General features: G+C 39.6%; 1 protein-coding gene across 9 annotated transcripts in view; it reads right to left on the reverse strand.

The window, feature by feature from the left end:
* Positions 1 to 1,649: 1,649 nt before the first annotated feature.
* Positions 1,650 to 21,259, reverse strand: part of TFDP2 (transcription factor Dp-2) — a 115,841-nt gene continuing 96,231 nt past the window's right edge. For 8 of the 9 annotated variants that reach the window (XM_032852381.1, XM_032852384.1, XM_032852379.1 and 5 more), the window contains 6 exons: positions 17,460 to 17,606; positions 13,830 to 13,898; positions 11,806 to 11,957; positions 7,897 to 8,063; positions 3,026 to 3,131; positions 1,650 to 2,810 (listed from right to left, as the gene is read on the reverse strand). In XM_032852381.1, the coding sequence (XP_032708272.1) occupies positions 2,627 to 2,810; positions 3,026 to 3,131; positions 7,897 to 8,063; positions 11,806 to 11,957; positions 13,830 to 13,898; positions 17,460 to 17,606 (825 nt within the window). In that variant the 3' untranslated portion in view covers positions 1,650 to 2,626. The remainder of the gene's footprint in view (positions 2,811 to 3,025; positions 3,132 to 7,896; positions 8,064 to 11,805; positions 11,958 to 13,829; positions 13,899 to 17,459; positions 17,607 to 21,259) is intronic. The other variant, XM_032852380.1, reaches the window with a different exon arrangement.

Genomic DNA, 21,259 nt, shown 5'->3' on the forward strand with positions numbered 1-21,259 from the left:
GAATATACTGACCGGATGACATGACGCACTTCAAAGGGTCACAGCTGAACAGACCCTCGAGGAGGAAAAAGGCCTCTCGAACTCCCCGAAAAGCAGAGTGGGATGAGCACCTTCTGGGAGCAGTGTCTGTATGTGCAGGTAACCCCAAGGGCTACGCCTATGAAGAATCCTGGATGTTGTGACCCTAATTTCCTAACATTTTGTTACTTTGACTTCTATATGCAATTGTGACTGAGTGTTGAAGTTTTAAAAAAATCTCTTTAGGGGAGATACAGAAGAATAAAAGAATTTATCTTTCTAAACATCTCAACTTAGTTTTCTGCTCAGGTAAGGCTTTATACCAGCGACATGTACTGGTGACCACAGTGACTCCAACAGATGTCCTCAGCAGGAAGCCAAATACATTGCTGAGGGACGGAGACCATTTCCCACCAAATACCACACGCTCATGCTGAGAGGGCCAGTGACGGGGCACCAGTTACGTTAGGAGTCTTTGGTTGCTTTTAAAAAAACAAACCTGTGTTCTATCAGTTTACAACACTATAACAGCAAAGAGAGAGAGAGAGAGAGAGAGAGAGAGAGAGAGAGAATGGAGAAGGGGGTGGTGTCCCAAGAGCTCCAGCAAGGACTCTGGTATTTGGTGGAGGAATGGTTATGGTTAATGTATCTGCACAAATGTTGAAGTTCAGGTCTTGGAACCTGTATAAAATATTCTGAAGACTAAAGAGCTAGCGGTGGCTCCCCCTCAAGTATAGGGATGTGGGTGGTTAAGGTTGGAGTTAGTAAAGGAGGTGGCAGTTTGGCAGGAAACTCAGTTTTACTCAGCTGTTAGCTGATGATCTTCAAGTCAGAAATGTCTTGGAAGCGCTCAGAGCCCCACTGCAGCCTCTGCGGTCCTCCGGGCTCCAGCCATCCACCCAGCCTCGGAGCTGTGCCCCAGCACTCAGGCAGAGATGGAATTCTCTAAGAACTGCCTCCACCTCCCTGCCCCCTTGACCACTCCAAGTCTGCACTATGGCTTTTTTTCTGACAGAATGAGTGCTGTCTCAAAGGAACTTAAAGTTGTGTGTTCTCGTGTATTAGTTTTCACGGCCTTAGTAAAAATTTTAGGTTAGCCATATCTTTCACCTCCGGCTCACTGGAAGCAGAGTGGAAAAGATATCAGAAGGCATCCGTTCTTCCCCCATGGATTTAGAAAAGCACCAATCTGGGACAAGCCTGTGCTGGGCCCAAAGGTGCTAGATTAATCTAGAGGCAAATCCAAATGATTCGAGTCAAAGGGTTATTTTCCATTATTATTTGCTCCTTCTAAAGGCCTTACTGTGAAATTAGATTGGGGTTTGGCCACGCTGGCAGGTATCCCCATGCTCCCTTGTTCGGAGGAGCAGGAACTGTGACTACACCAGTGTAGTGTTCCCAGTGGCATCTTTGGCTATGGAACAACATACTGTTTACTGCACAATAGGAAACAGATCCAAGCGTTTGGAGTGATCAATATTTTTCCGTGTTTCTGTGAAACACTGAATAGCAGGTTAGTTTGAAATGCAATTTAGCCAGGAATAAGCCAAATACGGTAATTTCGATAAACGAAAATGTACAAAAGGTGACATGTACAGGAAAACATTGCTGTCCATATTCTTGAAGTAGACTTAAGACAAAAGTAATGACATTTGGTTCATTTTCACAAATTGCACACTGAGTAAAATCATACAAGCACTGTAGGGAACTCTAAGCAAGCAGTTCAGTCACAGGAATTTGTTTCTCGGTTCTGTTTTAAATGAAAAAGCTATATGAAATGCATAGCTTTGATTAAAACTACAGATACCATTTCCTTCTCTGTAAAACTCCAGATTTCAAATGCTGGCAAAGGCAGTGCTGGCAAAGTATTTAATGCACGTGGAAACGCTATTCTATTTTGGCTTCCAGAAGTAGCCCTAGAAAATTCTATGCACCAACGCATTGGCTAATAATGATCGTTTCAGTTTTACTATAAATTATTCTAAATGTCGCTTAAGTACTTAAGAATTAGCGCTTGCTCCTTTCTAGAAGCTGTCTAAGGCAGCTGATGCACCAAGCACCTCAACTAGACTTCCAACTAGTTCAGCAGTTCAATCTATACTCCTTAGACCACAAGGATTGCTGTCTACACCCCTCACTGTACAACTCATCCTCACTGGATCCTCTCACGGTCACTTCTGCTTGTAAAAAGCAGCCCAGTCGAGGAAGAGAGACATGACAAACGTGATGTCACGGGCTATTCGCTACAGCAATCTTGATTCTAACGAGGGTTATGTGGGTGTGGGGGAACACAAGGATCCCAACTCGTGGAAGATATATGAGCTTCATTCATGCTGCCAATTCTTTAGGGACTGTTCTATCACTTCAGAAAACCGCTTTGTTTGCGGTGTGATCCATTGCTCTGTCGTTCAGAGTTTTCATTCATGCTATGTTAACTTTCATCTCAATCATCTCAGCCTTCAGATAATTTGCTTATTGTGTTTCCCTAGTTTTCACTGAACACACAGTGCAACAAAGGCAAAGACTGAAGCAATCATTTCAAAAACAAGAGCTCACACTAAAAACACACATGAGCATCAAATATTAAAATGTGGGTTTTCTCCTGTCTTTATTCTGGGGAGGAGGAATCCTCCTCGTCATCTTCCTCGTCTTCGTCGTTGAATGAACAGGGGGTCTCGCCTCGTGACTCAGAGCAGTGAGAGGCCGCACTGCTGGACTGGTGACTGTTTGGGGCAAGGAACTGCCCAGTTGCTAAGGCCACTTCAGCATCCAAGCACAACCCTTGGTTTACACTAGCAAATAATTAAAAACACACAAGCTCATTAACGTGGTGAATGTTTTAAGCTTTGTAAAATGTAGGACTAAAAACATGGGAGAGGAGGTGCCACTGGGGCACTCTGCCCAAACCCGCTCCAGAAAGACCTGTGCTGGCAGTGACACCTGGCTCTTCCCATGGAGGTGCTCAGGGCTTCACCGCTTCTCTTTCTAACCCAGAAAAAATACGTACCTCGATTGTGACAAGGTGGCACCAGTGGTCAGGTCTAAATTTGAAACTGATTGAGTAGAGTTCAAAAGTAGTCCCTGATTTAACCAGGAAGGTCCTGTGGAGATATCTGTAGGGAGAAACAGAAACAGAAGATGTCGGTTCACTGCAAGTTGAAGGAAGCACGGATGAGGAAGGGCACGAGCCTGATCTAAATTACAGCTGGGTGAGGGGCATCTGAGGGGCTCAGTCGGTGAAGCGGCTGCCTTTGGCTCAGGTTGTGATCACAGGGTCCTGGGACGGAGCCCTGCATCAGGCTCTCTGTTCAGCGGAAGCCTGCTGCCCCCTCCCTCCGCTGCCCCCTCCCTCCACTGCCCCCCAGCTTGTGTGCTCTCTGTGTGCACTCTCTCAAATAAATAAATAAATAAATAGCTTAAAAAAAATCACAGCTAGGTAAATCTCCTGCTCTGGGGATAATCCACATTTCTTCAGCTTGGAAAAAGGGAATCTCTAGGACATAAGAATAGGAAAAAAAATATGGGAAGGCAGACTACAGTGAGGAAGAATTCTAATTAAACCAATCACAGACTCCCACTCTTTTTTCTTAATTAAGATCTTGAGAGACAGCTGAGAGTCCAGTGATTGCTACACTATTCTTGGACACCTGCTGTCCTCACCACCAAAGATTCTGACTGGTGTTAAAAGCTAAAGCCAGGGGGCACCTGGGTGGCTCAGTGGGTTAAGGCCTCTGCCTTCGGCTCAGGTCATGATCCCAGGGTCCTGGGATCGAGCCCCACATCGGGCTCTCTGCTCTGCGGGGAGCCTACTTCCTCCTCTCTTCTCTCTCTGCCTGCCTCTCTGCCTACTTGTAATCTCTGTCTGTCGAATAAATAAATAAAATCTTTATTAAAAAAAAAAAAAAAGCTAAAGCCAGGAGTGGGTAAAAAGAAAGTGAAATCAGAAACAGGTAAGGACAGGGGTGCCTGAGTGGGTCACTCAGTTAAGCATCTGACTGACTTGATTTCAGTTTAGGCTGTGATCTCAGGGTTGAGATGGAGCCCTGCCCTTTAGGCTCCATGCTGGGCATGGTGCCTGCTTTGGTTTCTCTCTCTCCCTCTCCCCCTCCCCACCTTCTGGGGGAAAAAAAAAAGACAAGAAACAGGTAAGGAGGTTAGACACATTTTTACTAAAACTCCCACTGCACCATCTTTTCATGTGCCCCCTAAAGAACTCAGTGCTATTACTCATCAAAGATACATTCTTTTCCCTGGTATCCTTTGCTCTGTAACTCAAACCAACCCTTATTTTATTTTATTTTATTTTATTTTTTTTAAGATTTTTATTTATTTGTCAGAGAGAGAGAGTACACACAAGCAGGCAGAGAGGCAGGCAGAGAGAGAGGAGGAAGCAGGCTCCCTGCCGAGCAAGGAGCCTGATGCGGGACTCGATCCCAGAACCCCAGGATCATGACCTGAGCCGAAGGCAGCGGCTTAGCCAACTGAGCCACCCAGGCGTCCCCCAACCCTTATTTTAAAAGGTCATATGCAGTCACATTTCTAATGAAGGTGAGACAGGGCATTACTGTTTTAGTCTGCATAAAATATTTTGGGCGTATAACCTTGTAATCTTATTTTCTATGCATATATCATATTTCTCCAATCATAACCCTGATAAATTATTATAATTTTATTAGTTTCATACTGGTCTCATTGTCTAGAATTTAGCTCAAAGAAGACAGTGAGTGGAACATGTAAGATTTAAATGTTACTGAATGAATGAGTATAGTCTCTTTCACATTAAGTTTACAAAAGAGGTGAAAGAAATGATAGAAATGTATTCCTAAAAAGAAATTCTTTGACTTACATTACAAAATAAGACCATATACATACTCAGAAAGTGCAATTTAGTAATGAGCCTTTATTACAGCTAATCAAAATAGTTTTGTAATTACTGTGCCAAAAAAAAGGAACCCCAAAAAACCCCCAGAACTATATGTACTAGGATTAAACACTCTGCTATTGGTACTGTCTGACCAAGTGAGAAGCTTCCTATGTAGAAAAAAAGGAAACGAAATGATTTCATTAATTTTAGAATGGCCTTGTGAACCCTTTTTTTATAGGCTGGCTAAGACAGCTGCGGAAAAAAAGAACTTCAATTCTAAGAAGAATAGCAGACTTTAACTACATTAAATAAGAACAAGCCTGTGCAAGATGAAATTAAAGCCAGAATCCTGTGGTGAATATTAATTAGTATATATGGAAACTTTCTGTCAGAACACAGCTATTTACTTGTTTGTGAGCGTGACACAGTAAATTTTCCTTTTCACAATGGCTTTGAAAAGCCTACATTTCTTTCGCATTATCATAAGATCCACACAATAGTTCTCACAATCTAACTCGAGAGCCATTCTGTCCCTTTGCACACTAAAGGCACAAATTTCTTCTTTTAAAGTAACCAGAAAGTCTATGTCCCAGGCTGCAAATGAGGTCACAAAGAGATCAAAACCATAGAGCCTGCCTGATTGCCCTGAGCCTTTTCACTGAGAATAAGCTAAAATAAAGTTCTGGTGATTTATTGAGTAAGCCCTTTATTCAGCCCCTGCTGGACTGCCACTATGCCTGCGCTAAGAAAACAGAGGGCCTGCTCGGGGACAGAGTGGGAAGAAGGGAGCGTGGGGGGGCGAAGAGAGGGGGCAAGCTGGCTAAAGGACAAGAAGGGGCCACACCTGCAGCAGGTGGACGGTGCCAGTTTAAGAACCAAATCCAACAGAAACCAAATCTTAATTAACAAACTTGTGTTTTGACCAGAGGGCCAAAACCATAGAGCAAAATAAAATAAGGACGAGGGGCACCTGGCTGGCTCACTGGCAGAACATGAAACTTGATCTCTGGGTTGTAGTCCCCAAGGTGGGTGTAGAGATTACTTAAAAAAAAAAAAAAAAAAAAAAAAAAATCTTAAAAAAAAAAAAAACTACCTCTTTGCTCATATTTGATTTATTACACCTTAGAACTAATAGTACAGTGCCTTCAGAAAGTGATGTGAAATTCTAGGTGGTGATATTTATAAATCAAGGAAACTGGTAAAAGCAAAGGCAAAAAGCATTATTTATGCCTCCAAATTATATGTACAGAATATACATAGTCTTGGGAAATGAGACAATCATAAAGATTTCTGAATCAGAAAAAAAAAAATCTGAATTATACAACATGCAAAACATATTGTCTTTGTTTTCAAGTATACTCAGTATATTCTTTTTTTTTTTTTTTTTTAAGATTTTATTTATTTATTTGACAGAGAGGCCACAAGTAGACAGAGAGGCAGGCGGAGAGAGGAGGGAGCAGGCTCCCTGCTGAGCAGAGAGCCCGACGAGGGACTCGATCCCAGGGCCCTGAGATCATGACCCCAGCCGAAGGCAGCGGCTTAACCCGCTGAGCCACCCAGGCGCCCTACTCAGTATATTCTTAAAAATCATAATAAAAAGACAACCTGATGCAAAAATGTGCAAAGGATCTGAATAGGTATCTCTGCAAGGAAGATCTACAAGTGACCAATAAGCACACAAAAAGACGCTTAGCACACTAGTCATTAGGAAAATGCAAAATAAAACCACAGTAAAATACTACCTCGCATCTACAAGAATAGGTTATAATAAAAAGGATGGACAGTAATAATTACTGAGAAGGATGTGGACAACCCAGAACCCTCATACACTTCTGGTAGGATTGTAAAATGGTACAAATGCTTTTGGAGAATAGTTGGGCAGTTGCTCAAAATGTGAAATATAGAGTTGCCATTTGACCAAGAAATTGCACTACTAGGTATACAACCGGAAGTGACAACTCAGGATCACACGGAAACATGTACAAGAATGTTTATAGCAGCATCATTCGTAATAGCCCCGAAGTAGAAACAATCCAAACGTCTACCAACTAATGAATGGGTAGATGAAATGTGCTATTATTCACATGATGGCAATAAAAAGGGATGAAGTACCGACGCTACGGCATGGATGAACCTTGAAAACCTCATGCTAAGTGAAAGACGTCTGTCACAAAGGCTGCTAGTGCACGATTCCATCTACAGGAAATGTCCGGAATGGACAAATCCAGTGACAAAGCAGACTACTGCTTGCCTAGGGCTGGGAGGAATGGGAGGAGTGACTGCTAATGTGTATGGGGTTTCTTTCTGAAATGATAAAAATAAAAATGTAGAATTAGTGATGATTGCACAACCTTATGAATATACTAAGTCCCACTGAAGTGTACATACCATAAAATGGTGAATTTTATGGTATGTGAATGAAATCTTAATTAAAAAAAATGAGGATGCCATTTCACATCCACCTGATTTGGGAGAAATAGATTTATTTCCATCCTGCAGGTGAGAATGTAACTTGTGAAATCAAATTAAAAAGCTCTGGCTTTATCATAAGTGAAGCTGCAGCCGCCCCCACCCGGGACCCATCTGTCTCATGGCACACACCGGCATGTGAGGCACTACGGTATCATCACAGAAATGTTCAAAGTAGCACTGTTTTTCATATTAAGAAACTGAAAACAAAACTCAAAGGTTCATCATCAGTAAAATGAATAAATAGTGATATAATCATATAATGGAGTTCTATACAGTGGTAAAAATGTATGAATTACAGCTACATTAAATCATGTGGATGAATGAAAAGATTATGTTGAGTGGAAAAAACCATTATCACTAAAGAATGTATCACTAGGAGTCCATTTATATAAAGGTCAGCAATAAGTAAAATGAAACAAGAAACTGTTCCCAGTTTACTATATTTGTGTTTGTATCGCTAAAGAAAAGCAAGCAATGATAAGAAATTCAAGGGAATAGTCACATTTAAAGGGGACAGAATGGGAAAGCATTCGTTAACATACCTGTGATATAACCTTCTAAGGCCTTTGGCACCAGCGATTTAGCAAGTTTCAGATCCTCCAGAGAGCATTTGCCTGACTCCAGGCCAAAGGACATTCCCATCCGCTTCAGTACTTCTATGTCATCATGGATCTCAAAGGTGTTGTCAAAATTAAAAAGATATTCAAACCTGCATCAGAAAACAAAAGTTAGTACGGGACTTCAGTGGGATGGGGAGGGCTGCGTAGTGTGGTACTCTGTACATTACATAAAAGAATGAGGGCCTACGGTTCAGCTGTAGTACTGGAAACAGCTACTGTCATTCCGCTGTGTTCAGGGGAATGACATCTCAAATAAGCCACTTTCCCAATTAAAACAGTTTTCCTATGACAGACAATAGGAGTCCATAAACTTCAGCCCTCATTAAGCTGTTACAAACAGGGGACAACTTTGGTGTAAAGCCAATACTTTTCAAGCTTTGTCACAAAAGTCAAATTATTAAGAAAGCCTTTTCAGTTTAATATATGACATCCCTACTCTGAGTTGGCCTGTTAGGTTTGAGGAAAAAAAACCCATTTTGGATGCTTGCTTAATGTTCCTGAATCAAGTGTTAACTAAAGCATACTTTAGATAAGCAATAAATGCATGACTTTTCACAAATGAACCAAAACTCAAATCCTGTCTTAAGAGCCTAAGAAGTGAAACAACTTAAGGAAAAAGTGCCACATAAATATATAGAACATTTCCAAATGTTCTTGAAAAATACCAAATCAGGGATGTCTGAGTGGTTCAGTCAGTTAAGTGGCTGCCTTCAGCTCAGGTTATGATCCCAGGGTCCTGGGATGGAGTCCAGCATCTGGCCCTTTGCTCAGCAGGGAGTCTGCTTCTCCTTCTATCTGCCGCTCCCCCTGCTTGTGCTCTCTCTCTCTCTAGCAAATAAAGAAAACCTCAAAAAAGAAAAGTACCAAATCAGGATGCCCAGTACACCCCAAAAAAGGTGAATATAGGGGCGCCTGGGTGGCTTAGTCATTAAGCATATGCCTTTGGCTCAGGTCATGATCCCAAGGTCCTGGGCTCGAGCTCTGCATCGGGCTCCCTGCTCAGTGGGGAGCCATCTTCTCCTTCTCCTTCTGCCTGCCACACTGCCTACTTGTGCTCTCTCTCTCTGCCAAATAAATAAAATCTGAAGAAAGAAAAAAAAAAAAGTAAATATAGGAAAGCATAGTCTTTTTGACTCCTAGGCTAGGCCCTGGGAACCTTCATACCCACAGGCCTCAGCCCTATGGGGACGGAGTGCAGTGAATTTTTTGGCACGGTGGTGCGTTTGTTTACGTTGTCATGAAATTCTTACTAAAGTCGTGAGAAGGTAAAATTATTCATGCTAGATCTTATATCAGGGTAAAGATTATAATTAAAGTGAAATGCCAAGTTTAAATAATCTGAAGTATATAAATCTGAATAAAGGATATTAACAAATTTTCAGGAAAAAAAAATGCCGGTCACAGGGATGATTCCTGGCATATGTTAAAAGCAGACGGTTCTGTAAATTTAATCCCCATTGTGAAAAAGCCTCCAGGCTAATTAAGGGGAAAGACTGCATCACCAAAGTAACTGAAAGACAAGGCTTTAGGACCTACCTTGCGACAAGCTTCTACAAGCTGCTCAAAGCCTCCTTCCCTTCACTCAGAGGGCCAGGAAAGGGCATGAGTCAGTAAACCACTGAGGGAAGGAAACCTCACCAGGCCCCAGCCTGGGATGAACAGAATCCATAATTCCCTTAGGTCAATGGTTCCCAGATTCTCTTGCTACTCTTTTTTAGACTTAGAACACTAAGTGATGAAGAGAATTTAATAATGCCTTAGAAAACAAGAGGCTAACTGGAGAGAGAAACTAGAATTCTAAGTTTGTTTCTCCTGAAAGTATGTTAAAAATTCTATAGGATTCTCAGTTTTATGAGAATATATATTAACAGTCCCTACAGATGTAGGTTTTTGAGAAGATTTTGCAACTGTGTGAATAATAATACAGACACATACCATTACTGACCACAGGGCTGGGTCCTTTAAGAACTGATCTATAACTTTTGAAAACCAGCAAGTTAAATACTGTAATTCTCACTTTTGTAGGAGGAAGCAACCAGATCTCAGAAAGGTTAAGACACTATGTTGCTAGCAGACAGAATGAAAAATGGATCTCTGACTTCGTAATATTTTTCCTTGTGTCTATAGTCTTAATTATCAAACACTTTTGAAATCCCTGCTCACTGTTTTTCTTTTGGCACCTTCTTATTTAAGTGACCCAGAATCTCTGTATGCAATCAAGATAAACAGGGGGAGCAACAGGGCCTGAGACAACAGTGGGAAAAACAAGGGAAGGCAAAGCCCAAGGGCAATGCTGTAGTTCCAAGGAGACCAGAAGTCCTAGTCTTCCGGACAGGCTTGGATTATGCCTGTGGGACTGATGTAATTACTGGGCCTCTTTCGCTTTCAAATGAATCCCAATTTGGTCAATAGATTATATGCTGACTCCTTGTAACAGCCACTATATTTATAAAGTGCTTGCCTTAGGTCAGACCATTTAAAGACATCATGGTATTTAAGCCTCACAAGGCTAGGATGTGATAGAGGCCTTGGAATCATCCCCTTTTGTTCTTTAGAAAACTGCTCTGAAGCAGCTAAATGGAGGAGTCACAATCCACACTTGGGTCTGTCTCACTCCACAACTCTACTTCCTTAACTATCTCAGGACACAGGTCATGGCCTGAAGACCACTACTGTTCTCATGAAGGGTAAAGTTACAAATTACAAATTAATTACAAATTACAATTAATTCTTAGCAGTATCTTTAAAACTGCTACTTTTCACTTGCTATGATAAATATCATCCTCAACTTTAGTTAAAATGTAAAAAAATCTCGGTGGGAATGTAAATTGGTACAGCCACCATGGAAAACAGTATGGTGGTTCCTCAAAAACAAACAAACAAACAAACAAACAAACAAACAAACTACCATGTGATTCAGCAATCTCACTTGTGGATTATCTATCAGAAGGAATCAGAATCACTATTTCACAAAGAAAACTGCACCCCCGTGCTCACTGCAGCATTATTTACAATAGCCAAGATAGAGAAACAACCTGTCCACTGAAATATGAATGGATAAAGAAAATGTGGTATATGTGTGTGCACACACGTTTGTGCATAAATGGAATATCTGGCCATAAAAAAGAAGGAAATTCTGACATTTGCAACAGCATGGGTGGACCTTGAGGGCATTATGCTAACTGAAATATATCAAATACTGTATGATTTCACTTATATGGAGAATCTAAAAAAAAAAATGAGCTCATAAATGCAGAGAACAGACTGGTGGTTGCCAGAGGTGGAGGTGTTGAAGGTTATCAAAAGGTATAAACTTCTAGTTATAAAATAAACAAGAAAAAAAGCAAGCAGAGAATGCATCTAGCATTTTCCTGTCCATTCATTAATAAAGAGAAACATACTCAACTCAGATAGAGCAAAACAAAGAAACAATTGCCTTAATGCCACATGCTAACCTAAAATATTTCCACACTAAACCATGGAAGTGAATCACCAGTGAATCCACTTTGTCCCAGGCTCTCACTGATGGTCTACTTTAAGGCAGTTACTTGCCCAGGGTTACCACATACATGTACATACATATGCACCTTGGCCAGGGTCCAGGGCCACAATGCATATAGGACAGGCAGTGCAGTGCCAGGCACAAGATAGGGGCTGAGAGGGTGAGTGATGAAGAATGCACTAGTAGATGGCAGCACTCCATGTCTGCACCCCAGGGAGGTCAGCCTCAGAGGGCTCGGATAATGAAGAACACCCTTTTTTATGCTGTGAATGATAGGAATGTATTCCCAGGAGGCCAGCCCTACAGGCCTCCCCCAGTTCTCCACTCACTTGTCACTGGAGATGCTGCAATCTATGACTGTTTTTCGGCTTGTATTTATGATTATAAATGGCAGCTGAATGGTGGAGTTCAGAGCTGGAGGACCCTGGTTCTGCTGTTCATTTTGCCGATTTCTCTGAACCAGGTTTTTGAAAGCGATTTGCTGTAATGATCAAGAAAAAGAATATGGTCATTTAATGTGGATAAGTGAGTTGGGAAATTTAGGACTTAAAAAAAAAACACAGTATACATTGTACAAAGATAAGCAGAGGAAAAAATATTCAACTTCCCTTAATGAAGGCTATCTAGGGGTATGAACATCCCCGCCTGTACGAGGGTGATCATGCCCAGCACCATTCTTTCTGATAAACAGGTAACTACAGGCATACTGATAAACAAGTTTTCTTAGTAACATTATGCCAAGAATCAGGCTCCAAAATGTTCCATGAGGATTTTGAGGAAATCCAAGAAAGGCTTGGCACAGAGGTGAGGGAGTGTGAGCTAGTGGGAAACCCTGTGGGGACAGGAACAGCAGGGGCAGGGGAGGGGAGCTTGGAAGGAAGTGAGAGCACGGATCAGAAGCCAGTGCCTGGCAGGCCAGGTTACAGAAGGCAGAATTCCACAGGGAGGAGCACAGGAAAAAACCATCAGCTTTCAAATTCTTCTAAGTGTTTTGTTTTATAAGCTGCAGAATACTCTTCAAACAAAACCTTATTTGGAAATCCAGTATGAAAAATACATAAAATGCTTGCTCTAGCACTAGCTCCTCAGGTAGGTCCTGCAGGGTTCAGAGTGAAAGCAGACACAGAACACAGCAAGGAAGAAAGTGGCGGCCTACTCAGGCGGAACATCACCTTTGGAGCTTGCCTGTGTTTGGGCAATCTCTGCTCTATCTGCTGCTACTTCTCTGCCCCTGGTCTACTTCCTTTCCTACTTCCTTCTCAGATCATACGGAGCTCTCTGCAAGGGCTAAATGCTCTTCTCTTGCTGCTGTGATTTACATATGAAGGTGAAATAAACAAAGAGAAGCATCTAGAAAGTGAAAAACAAAAATGTGGAATATTTAAGAATACCTAACCTATTCTGTCCATTAGACAAAGGGAGTGTTTTGGGAAAACACTGCTACAGTATTTGGTAACTTCATTGTTACCTTTATTTTTGAAAAGAGGGCTCATCTAAAAAATTAAATAGGATCTAACATTGTGAAATTAAAGTGGATTTTATGAGTGGTTGAAAGCTTTTCATATAAAAACAATTTGCTGATTAAAAAATAAAAAAGCATAAAGACCCTCTGGGCTCATTTTAAAAAGTGATTCTGATTGCACTGAAAATGACCCCAGTGTACTGCTCAAAGTGAATTTTTACAGCAACTACAACTACCAAAAATTTAAAAAAAAAAAAAAAAAAAAAAAGGCTATGTGATTTTACCTCAATGATTTCATACACTGGCTCTATTATATTTGAAAAACCATCCAAATTCCAGGCAATTATCCAAAACAGTATAAATATAGGGATCCTTATTACACTATAAAAGCTAATTTTCTTAAAAAGAAGTGCATTTTAACTTTTGGTATTTCTACAAAGTTTATTGAATCATTCATTACATATTGTTCTGTTATTTACAGATAATAAAAGTTATTACAGGTGGATTTGGTAATTTTACTCCAAGTGCCTGAAGTTTAATGAGCCTTACTTCTTGATATTCCAAATTAGGGCTAAAATAAACACACACAAAAGGACTTCTTATAGTTTCTGTTCAGAGTAAGAGTAAGTGTCAGAAGTAATGCATAATATAAATCATGCACAGGGTAGGTGACCTGTCATGGGGCCATGATGACGGTGAGAGACAATCATCGTAAAGGCAGACCATGGGTGGTGGTGGTGAGCTCAGATGTGGAGGAGGCTGCCCTAGTGCGGTCCCATCAGACACTACTCAAAAGGCAACCAAAGGAGAAAACACCAATGCTAAAAGCAAATAAATAGAATAGCAGAATATAGGTACCGAAAAGAATGAAAAACATCCCAGCTTCTTTACCTGCAGGAGAAGTTCTTGCAGCTGGGCCCGCTTCTGCTTTATCCGTTCTATCCTCCTCTGCTTCTCTATCTTTAAAACACAGGTTACAAAATAACATGAACATATGGAGAGTATAAAGTATTGCTCACTTTCCAGGTCCCCATTCTCAGATATCAAGAATTTTCCTTAGGGGTACATGGGTGGCTCAGTCCATTAAGTGTTCAATTCTTGGCTTCAGCTCAGGTCATGATCTTAAGAGCCTGCATTGGGCTCTGCACTCAGTGCGGAGTCTGCTTGGAATTCTCTCCTTCTCCATATCCTTCTGCCCCTCCCCCAGCTCATGCTCTGTGTTCTCTCTCTAAAATAAATAAATCAATCTTAAAAAAGGAATTTTCCTTAAAATTCAATCCATTTTAACAACCAATATCAATAAAGACATATCACACCTTTTTTTTTTTATTTTTTTATTTTTTTTATTTTTTTAATTTTTTTTTTAAAGATTTTATTTATTCATTTGACAGAGAGAGATCACAAGTAGGCAGAGAAGCAGGCAGAGAGAGAGGAGGAAGCAGGCTCCCTGCTGAGCAGAGAGCCCGACGCGGGGCTCGATCCCAGGACCCTGGGACCATGACCCGAGCCGAAAGCAGAGGCCTCAACCCACTGAGCCACCCAGGCGCCCCATATCACACCTTTTTGGGGAGCAGGGGTTGGGGTATGCAAGTAGGCATGATAGCAGAATTGTGGTAACTCTTATTATTAATGAAACCCATCCACTTAATAAATACTTGATATGCAGTACTTGTTGCTATTTTCAAATTCTAATCAAAGTAATAGCTAACACTTAATGAATACTTACTCTGTGTGCCAGCAACTCAACTAAGCACTTTATACACACATTATCTTTTTTTCCCTCCCTACACACATTATCTTAAGGCATCTTCTTAAGACCCTAGGAGGTGAGAACTGTTGTTACCCATTTTCCATGTAATGAAATGGAGGCATACAGGGTTAAGTAACGGCCCAAGGTCACATAGCTAGTGAAGGGCAAGAGTCAGGATTTGAACCTAAGCCATCTGGTTCCAGAGACTTTACTATTAATTACTTTCTTATATTACCCCCAACCCAAAGAATGCAGTAAGATCTCATTTAAGATTTCAGTTTAACTGACTTTTAAATAGGCATATCTCCTAATACAGAGAGAGCCTACATATTCAATACACAATTTCTACTTGTAGAGTAAGGAACATGCTTATGGGACAAATTTCCCAGCTTCACAAAACTATTACTTAATAGTTAACTTAATAACTAAATAGTTAGTAGGGTCTGAATTTCCTTGTAGATGAGTTCCTCACTGTGTCTTTGGGCAAAAGTGAGTAACATCAAACATGACATTTTTCTTGTCAACTCTAACAGTGTTTCTTATTTGCTCCCCATCTACTCCAGTCTGAACCAAGAGTTTCTTCTCATTTTTTATCTAACCACTAAAACACTTTCATCTTAAATTACTTAAGATTCACTAGAAAAATCTATGTGGCTTTCTAAATTTGAAAAGAGTTTCCCCCCTGTATCTGCAGCTGTGACAGGCCAGGCCCCTACCTGTCCCTCATACCCCCATTTAACACCAAGCCAAGTTCTATCAATTCTACCTGTAAAACACCTCTCCAACCTCATGACACTGACTTAACTCAGACCATCTCCAAGCCACCCCCTCAATTTCCCTCCTCATCTTCCTGTTAGTTCAACTTCCAACCTCACTAGGAGGATGATCCCTTGAATATGTCCCATCAGTCTTCCTCTTTATATTCAAAAGCTTCCCACTGTTTCCAGGATCAGGTCCTCAAAGCTTCACACTTAGAAATCCATCCCCTTTAGCCCTGCCTGTACTCTGGTCACACCCAGCTGTGTACATGCTTTCTTATGTCTGCCTCTGGAAGGCCCCCTGCCCTAAACCACTGGGCAAACGCCTACACCTCCCTCATCACTGAGCTCAAGGAATTGTTTCTTTTCTTGGTAAAGCCCTCCTTCATCTCCCTTTCCAGAGCATCTGTATATATGTCTTTCACAGGAATAACTGACCACAGTTTTGGTAACTTCTTTTACATTTTTCCTTTCCTCAATTAGAATGAGAGCTCCTGGGGTCAGAGATTCTGTCTTGTATAATCTTTGGGTACACACACAGTAACTGCTAATAGATTTCTGCTTGTTGAGGCTTTGTTATCAGCTTACTATTACTGGTAATAAAAATGATCCTTGGGATACCTGGGTGGCTCACTAAGTTAAGTGTCCGCCTTTAGCTCAGGTCACGATCTCAGAGTCCTGGGATCTAGTCCCAAATTCAGCTCCTTGCTCAGCAGGGAGACTGGTTCTCCCTCTGCCTGCCACTTTCTCTCTCGACAAATGAATAAAATCTTTAAAAAAAATTAGAGAAAAAACTTAAAAAAAAATCCTCAAATTCTACTCTATCAGGAGAAAAGGAGGTCATTTCCATGGTAGCATATGAATAACATTCTATAACCATTTTTTTTGTTCAAAGATTTTATTTATTTGAGAGAGAGAGCATGAGTGGAGGGGAGGGGGCAGAGGCAGAAGCAGACCCTCCCCACTAAGTAGGGAGCCCAACGTGGGATCCTGGGATCAAGACCTGAGCTGAAGGCAAATGCTTAACTGACTGAGCCACTCAGGCACCCCAACATTCTACAGCTCCTGATGAATGTCTGATTTCTCCCTCCATCCACAAGGGCAGTAATATCAAATAAGTTTTGATTTGCTGAGGGGAAAAAGGACTAATAAAAACATGAAACCAACCATATTTATTGCCAGAAACTATATTTAACCTTAGTGTATTCCATTTATGGCCATGAGAGTACAATTATGTCAAATCAATTTAAAACCAGTAGGTCAGGGCACATGCTCATATAGGAAAGATTTTCTGTAATGATTAAAGTTAATGGAATAAAAAATGTTTTTGCATATAGCATCCCAAAATCATGTACACTGAACATTCTATCCTTTCTGATAAAGACACAGATGAAATACCATTCTGTTGCCACAGATGCGAGAATCAAGGACAAAAGTTTAAACACTAAAAGTAAACAGCCAGTTTGATCCTTTTTTTTTGGGGGGGGGGGATCCATACAGCAATCATTTCATCAAATAACATATTATTTCTATTTATGAGTTGTTAAAAATTTATTATTAGAGTGTTCACAATTAAACTAGAATAAAATACCTTTTCTAAGAAATTTCTATGTCTCTCATTAGTCAACTAAATACCTTTCTAAATCTCCTTCCAGTTCTAAAATTCAACAAAGAGTCTGACAAAAAAAATAGTATACATGAACAATTAGAAATATTTTAATATTATATGTATTCCTAAATTAAAATGCCTCTTATAGAGGTGCCTGGTTGGCTGAGTCCGCTAAGTGTCTGCCTTCGGCTCAGGTCATGATGCCAGCCAGGGTCTTGGGATGGAACCCTGTGTCAGGCTCCCTGCTCAGTGGGGAGTCTACTTCTCTCTCTCCCTCTGCCACTCCTCCTGCTTGTGCTCTCTAATAAATAATTAAAATCTTTAAAAATAAAATAAAATAAAATAAAATGCCTCTTATGTAAAATAGAACAAACTACTATCTAAAAACAGATTTTTCCACTTACCTCAAGATTTTGACATTCCTGAGCAGAATTGGTAGGCAGGCCAATCCACTTGATTTCTTTTTTTTCCTTTGAAATTATGTTCATTGCCATTAACACATTTAAAGCATCATAAACTCTTCTCCTAATATTCTTCTGGTCATAAGCCTGCTAAAAAATATTTTTAATGAGTGATAAATTTCAAGGCTTAAGATACAGTCACAGGATATTAGGATATTTAATTAATATTATTATTATAATATCTTAGGAGTGTTTAAAGAATTCTTTTTTTTTAATAAAATATTTTATTTGTTTATTTGACAGAGAGAGATCACAAGTAGGCAGAGAGGCAGGCAGAGAGAGAGAGTGGGAAACGGGCCCCCTGATGAGCAGAGAGCCTGATGTGGGGCTCTGTCCCAGGACCCTGAGATCATGACCCGAGCCAAAGGCAGTAGTTTAACCCACTGAGCCACCCAGGCGCCCCTGTTTAAAGAATTCTATACCCAGTGAAAATATCCTTCAAAAGTAAGGATGAGATAAAGATACTTTCAAACAATCTAAAACATAAAACATTCTAAAAAATAAAGATTACATTAGCAACAGATCTAAATTAAAAAATATTAAAGGGCATTCTTCAGATAGAAGAAAGATGGATGGGATACAAGGTAGAAGTTTGGAGATGTAGGATGGAATGAAGACCAACATGAAAGACAAATATGTGGGTATATTTCAAATAACACTCACTTTATAAAATAATAATGTCTTGTGGAGTCAAGAATATAGAACTAACATATGTGACAACAGTATATATCAGAAAGGGATAATGGAGGTATTAATTAAAGTGGGCTAAAACCCTGCATTGTCTGGGAGGATATTATAAGACTTTGAAAAGTCAAGGATGCATGTTTTAGTTAGGTAAAACAGTGCTTTTCAAGTATGTGGTCCAAGGACTAGTGCTGATCTGAAAACTGTTAATGTTTCTACAATGAAAATAGGGAACTTGCACCAAAATGTCACCACACAGATCACTAAAATACATTGTTTATTTCAGCTGATTTTTTTTTTTTTTAAGCAAGATTTTTCTCAATGAAGGAGACTGTGTTAACTTAGATTGTGGAAAGAAAAAAACCCGCATTTTATTGTGGACAAGCAGTTCCTATGAAAAATCCAATCAACCAAATGCCGTGATATTAATGGATGGTCGAGAAAACTGAATACAGAAACTAAACTTGAAGGGAGAAACTGAAGTTACAGAAGTGAATGTAAATATTAGAAATCCTGACCCTGTAGAAATAATGATAATATAATAAAAAATATCAGGAGACAAACCGAAGTAGGCCTGCTGAGTGAGGTTCTCTTTGATATTTAAAGGGGCATGGGATCCAAAGCAGACGAACTATTCAAACAGATGAAGTACATTAATAATAAAGGTTTTGGCACAACATATTTATTTAAAGTCATAACAACAACTATAATAATATTATTCTTTTAACAACTACCACTAATATATTCAATCTGAATTTGTGCTGAACAGGAAAGATGGGAGATGCAAGTAAATACAAGCATATTAATTTTTTTCCTTCATAACCAACAGATACTGGTTTTATAGGTGACAACAAACAAAGGAAACAAAATAATGAAGTTACTTAAAGTTATAAAGATAACCAATTAAATAACTAAAAGAACAAACCTTCCAATTTATTAAAACAAACAAAAAAAATCCCCCACACAGCAGGGGAATAGGAAGAAAAACCCCCCAAACTTGTATCCAGGGATGGGGTTGGGGGTGGTTAGTAAAAATGTATGTTAGATGATGAAATGTACTAAGAAATGCCTCAGTACAGAGACATCTGAGTGAAAACTGGAGGGGAGAGAGAAACCGTATGGCTCCTTAGCAGAGATTCACACAAAGGAAATAGTGAGTTTAACAGCCTGATAAGGAACATATCCGGCATATTCACTCCAAAACAAAAAACAAAAAAACCCCACCAGTCTCATTCATGATCATCAGTGTGAAACTCCTACTAAATTTTCAGGAAACTATACAGAATTTGATTAAATTCAATATCCATTTCTGATATTTTTAATTAAGAAAAATGAAAGAAATGTTCATTTAAAAAGATCAAATTATGGTTGCTATCATTTCAAAATATAATCTTTATCATAAGGTGGCTAGAGTGTAGTAACAGGGAGAGTGCATAGCAGGAGACGAGATTGGAGAGGTAATGGTGGGCCAGGTCATATGGAGACTTGTAGAACATTTTTGAGAACTTCCACTTTCACTCAGAATCAGAATGTTACGTACCTTCTCTACAGTTGCCAGAGAAAAGAATGACTCACAAGAAAAAACTCAAAGCAACCCCCCAAAATATAAATAATTCAACTCACGATCTCTGATCACAGCTAATGAAAAACAGTAAAAAGTAAAAACCCAGAAAAACAAACAAAAATCCCTATCATCAGGAACTATAAAAACTCTAATGCCATTCTTAGGTCAGAGAGGAAATGAAAACCAATGTTGCAGAATATTTAAAGAATAACATTATATCAGAATCAATGGGAAATGGCTAAAGCAGTGAACGAGAGGAAAAGTTGTAGCTAGGAAGATTTTAATTACTGAACAAAATAATAAAAGTAAAGTATACATCATAGTCTATAGAATAGAAAAATAACAGAAGTAACTTCAGGAAAGAGAATATTAAATGAAGATAAAAGGGGTGCCCGAGTGGCTCAGTTGGTTAAGCGTCTGCCTTCGGCTCAGATCATGATCCCAGTGTTTTGGGATTGAGCCCCACATTGCGGGGAGCCTGCTTCTCCCCTCCCTCTGCTTGGGTGCTCCTGCTCTCTGTCAAATAAATAAATAAATAAAAATTTTAAAGAAAAATGAAGATTAAAAAAAGAAATTAACTGCAAAACAGGAGGGTCAATATAGATCTAAGAAATGGTTATTTGAGAAAAATAATTGCAAATAATTTTGAGAACAGGTATGAAATAGAGGATTTTCTAAGAAAACATAAAATACCAAACTGACTCTAAGGGAGACAGAAATTCTAAACAGACTACTTACCAAAGAAAAAATGGAGAATACTATTTAAGCTTTACCCCCCACCAAATCGACAGGCCTAGATGGTGTCACAGGTGATTTCTATAACATGTCAGGGAAGAGAAATATACAACCCATGCTATTTAACCTGTAATGGAGTAAAGAGGAATAAGGAGGAAAAAAGCCTCTAAATTTTAAAAAACCAGCATTAACACTGCAAATCAAAACTGCAAAGATGGTAAAAAAAAAAAAAAAAATCCCACCAATCTCATTTGTGTCAGTGTAAAACTACTCAGTTTTCAGGAAAGTATACAGAATTTGATTAAATTCAGTATCCATTTCTGATTTTTTTTTTTAGTTAAGAAAGAAACTGGGATTGAGCCCTGCATCGGGCTCTCTGCTCATCGGGGAGCCTGCTTCCTCCTCTCTCTCTAACTGCCTCTCTGCCTACTTGTGATCTCTGTCAAATAAATAAATAAAATCTTTAAAAAAAAAATCAAATTATGGTTGCTATCATCTCAAAAATAAAACCTTTGTCATAATTAAGGTTGGAAGACTATAACTATTTCCACTAAGGTCAAGAACTGTTATAAAAATTGTTGTGGGGGAAAAAAAGAATTTTTGTGGAGTACATATAATATGATTACATTTAAATAAAATGCTAATTGACCTATAATGATAAAAAGCAGATCAAAGGTTGCCTAGGGATAGAGGGAGAGGGAGGGACAGATGACAAAAGGCGGAAAGAACCTTCTGGAAGTGACAGAACTGTTCTTTATTG

Source organism: Lontra canadensis, unplaced genomic scaffold (assembly GCF_010015895.1).
Source record: "Lontra canadensis isolate GAN:19392208 unplaced genomic scaffold, GSC_riverotter_1.0 scaffold6, whole genome shotgun sequence".
In the NCBI taxonomy this organism is placed as follows: Eukaryota; Metazoa; Chordata; class Mammalia; order Carnivora; family Mustelidae; genus Lontra; species Lontra canadensis.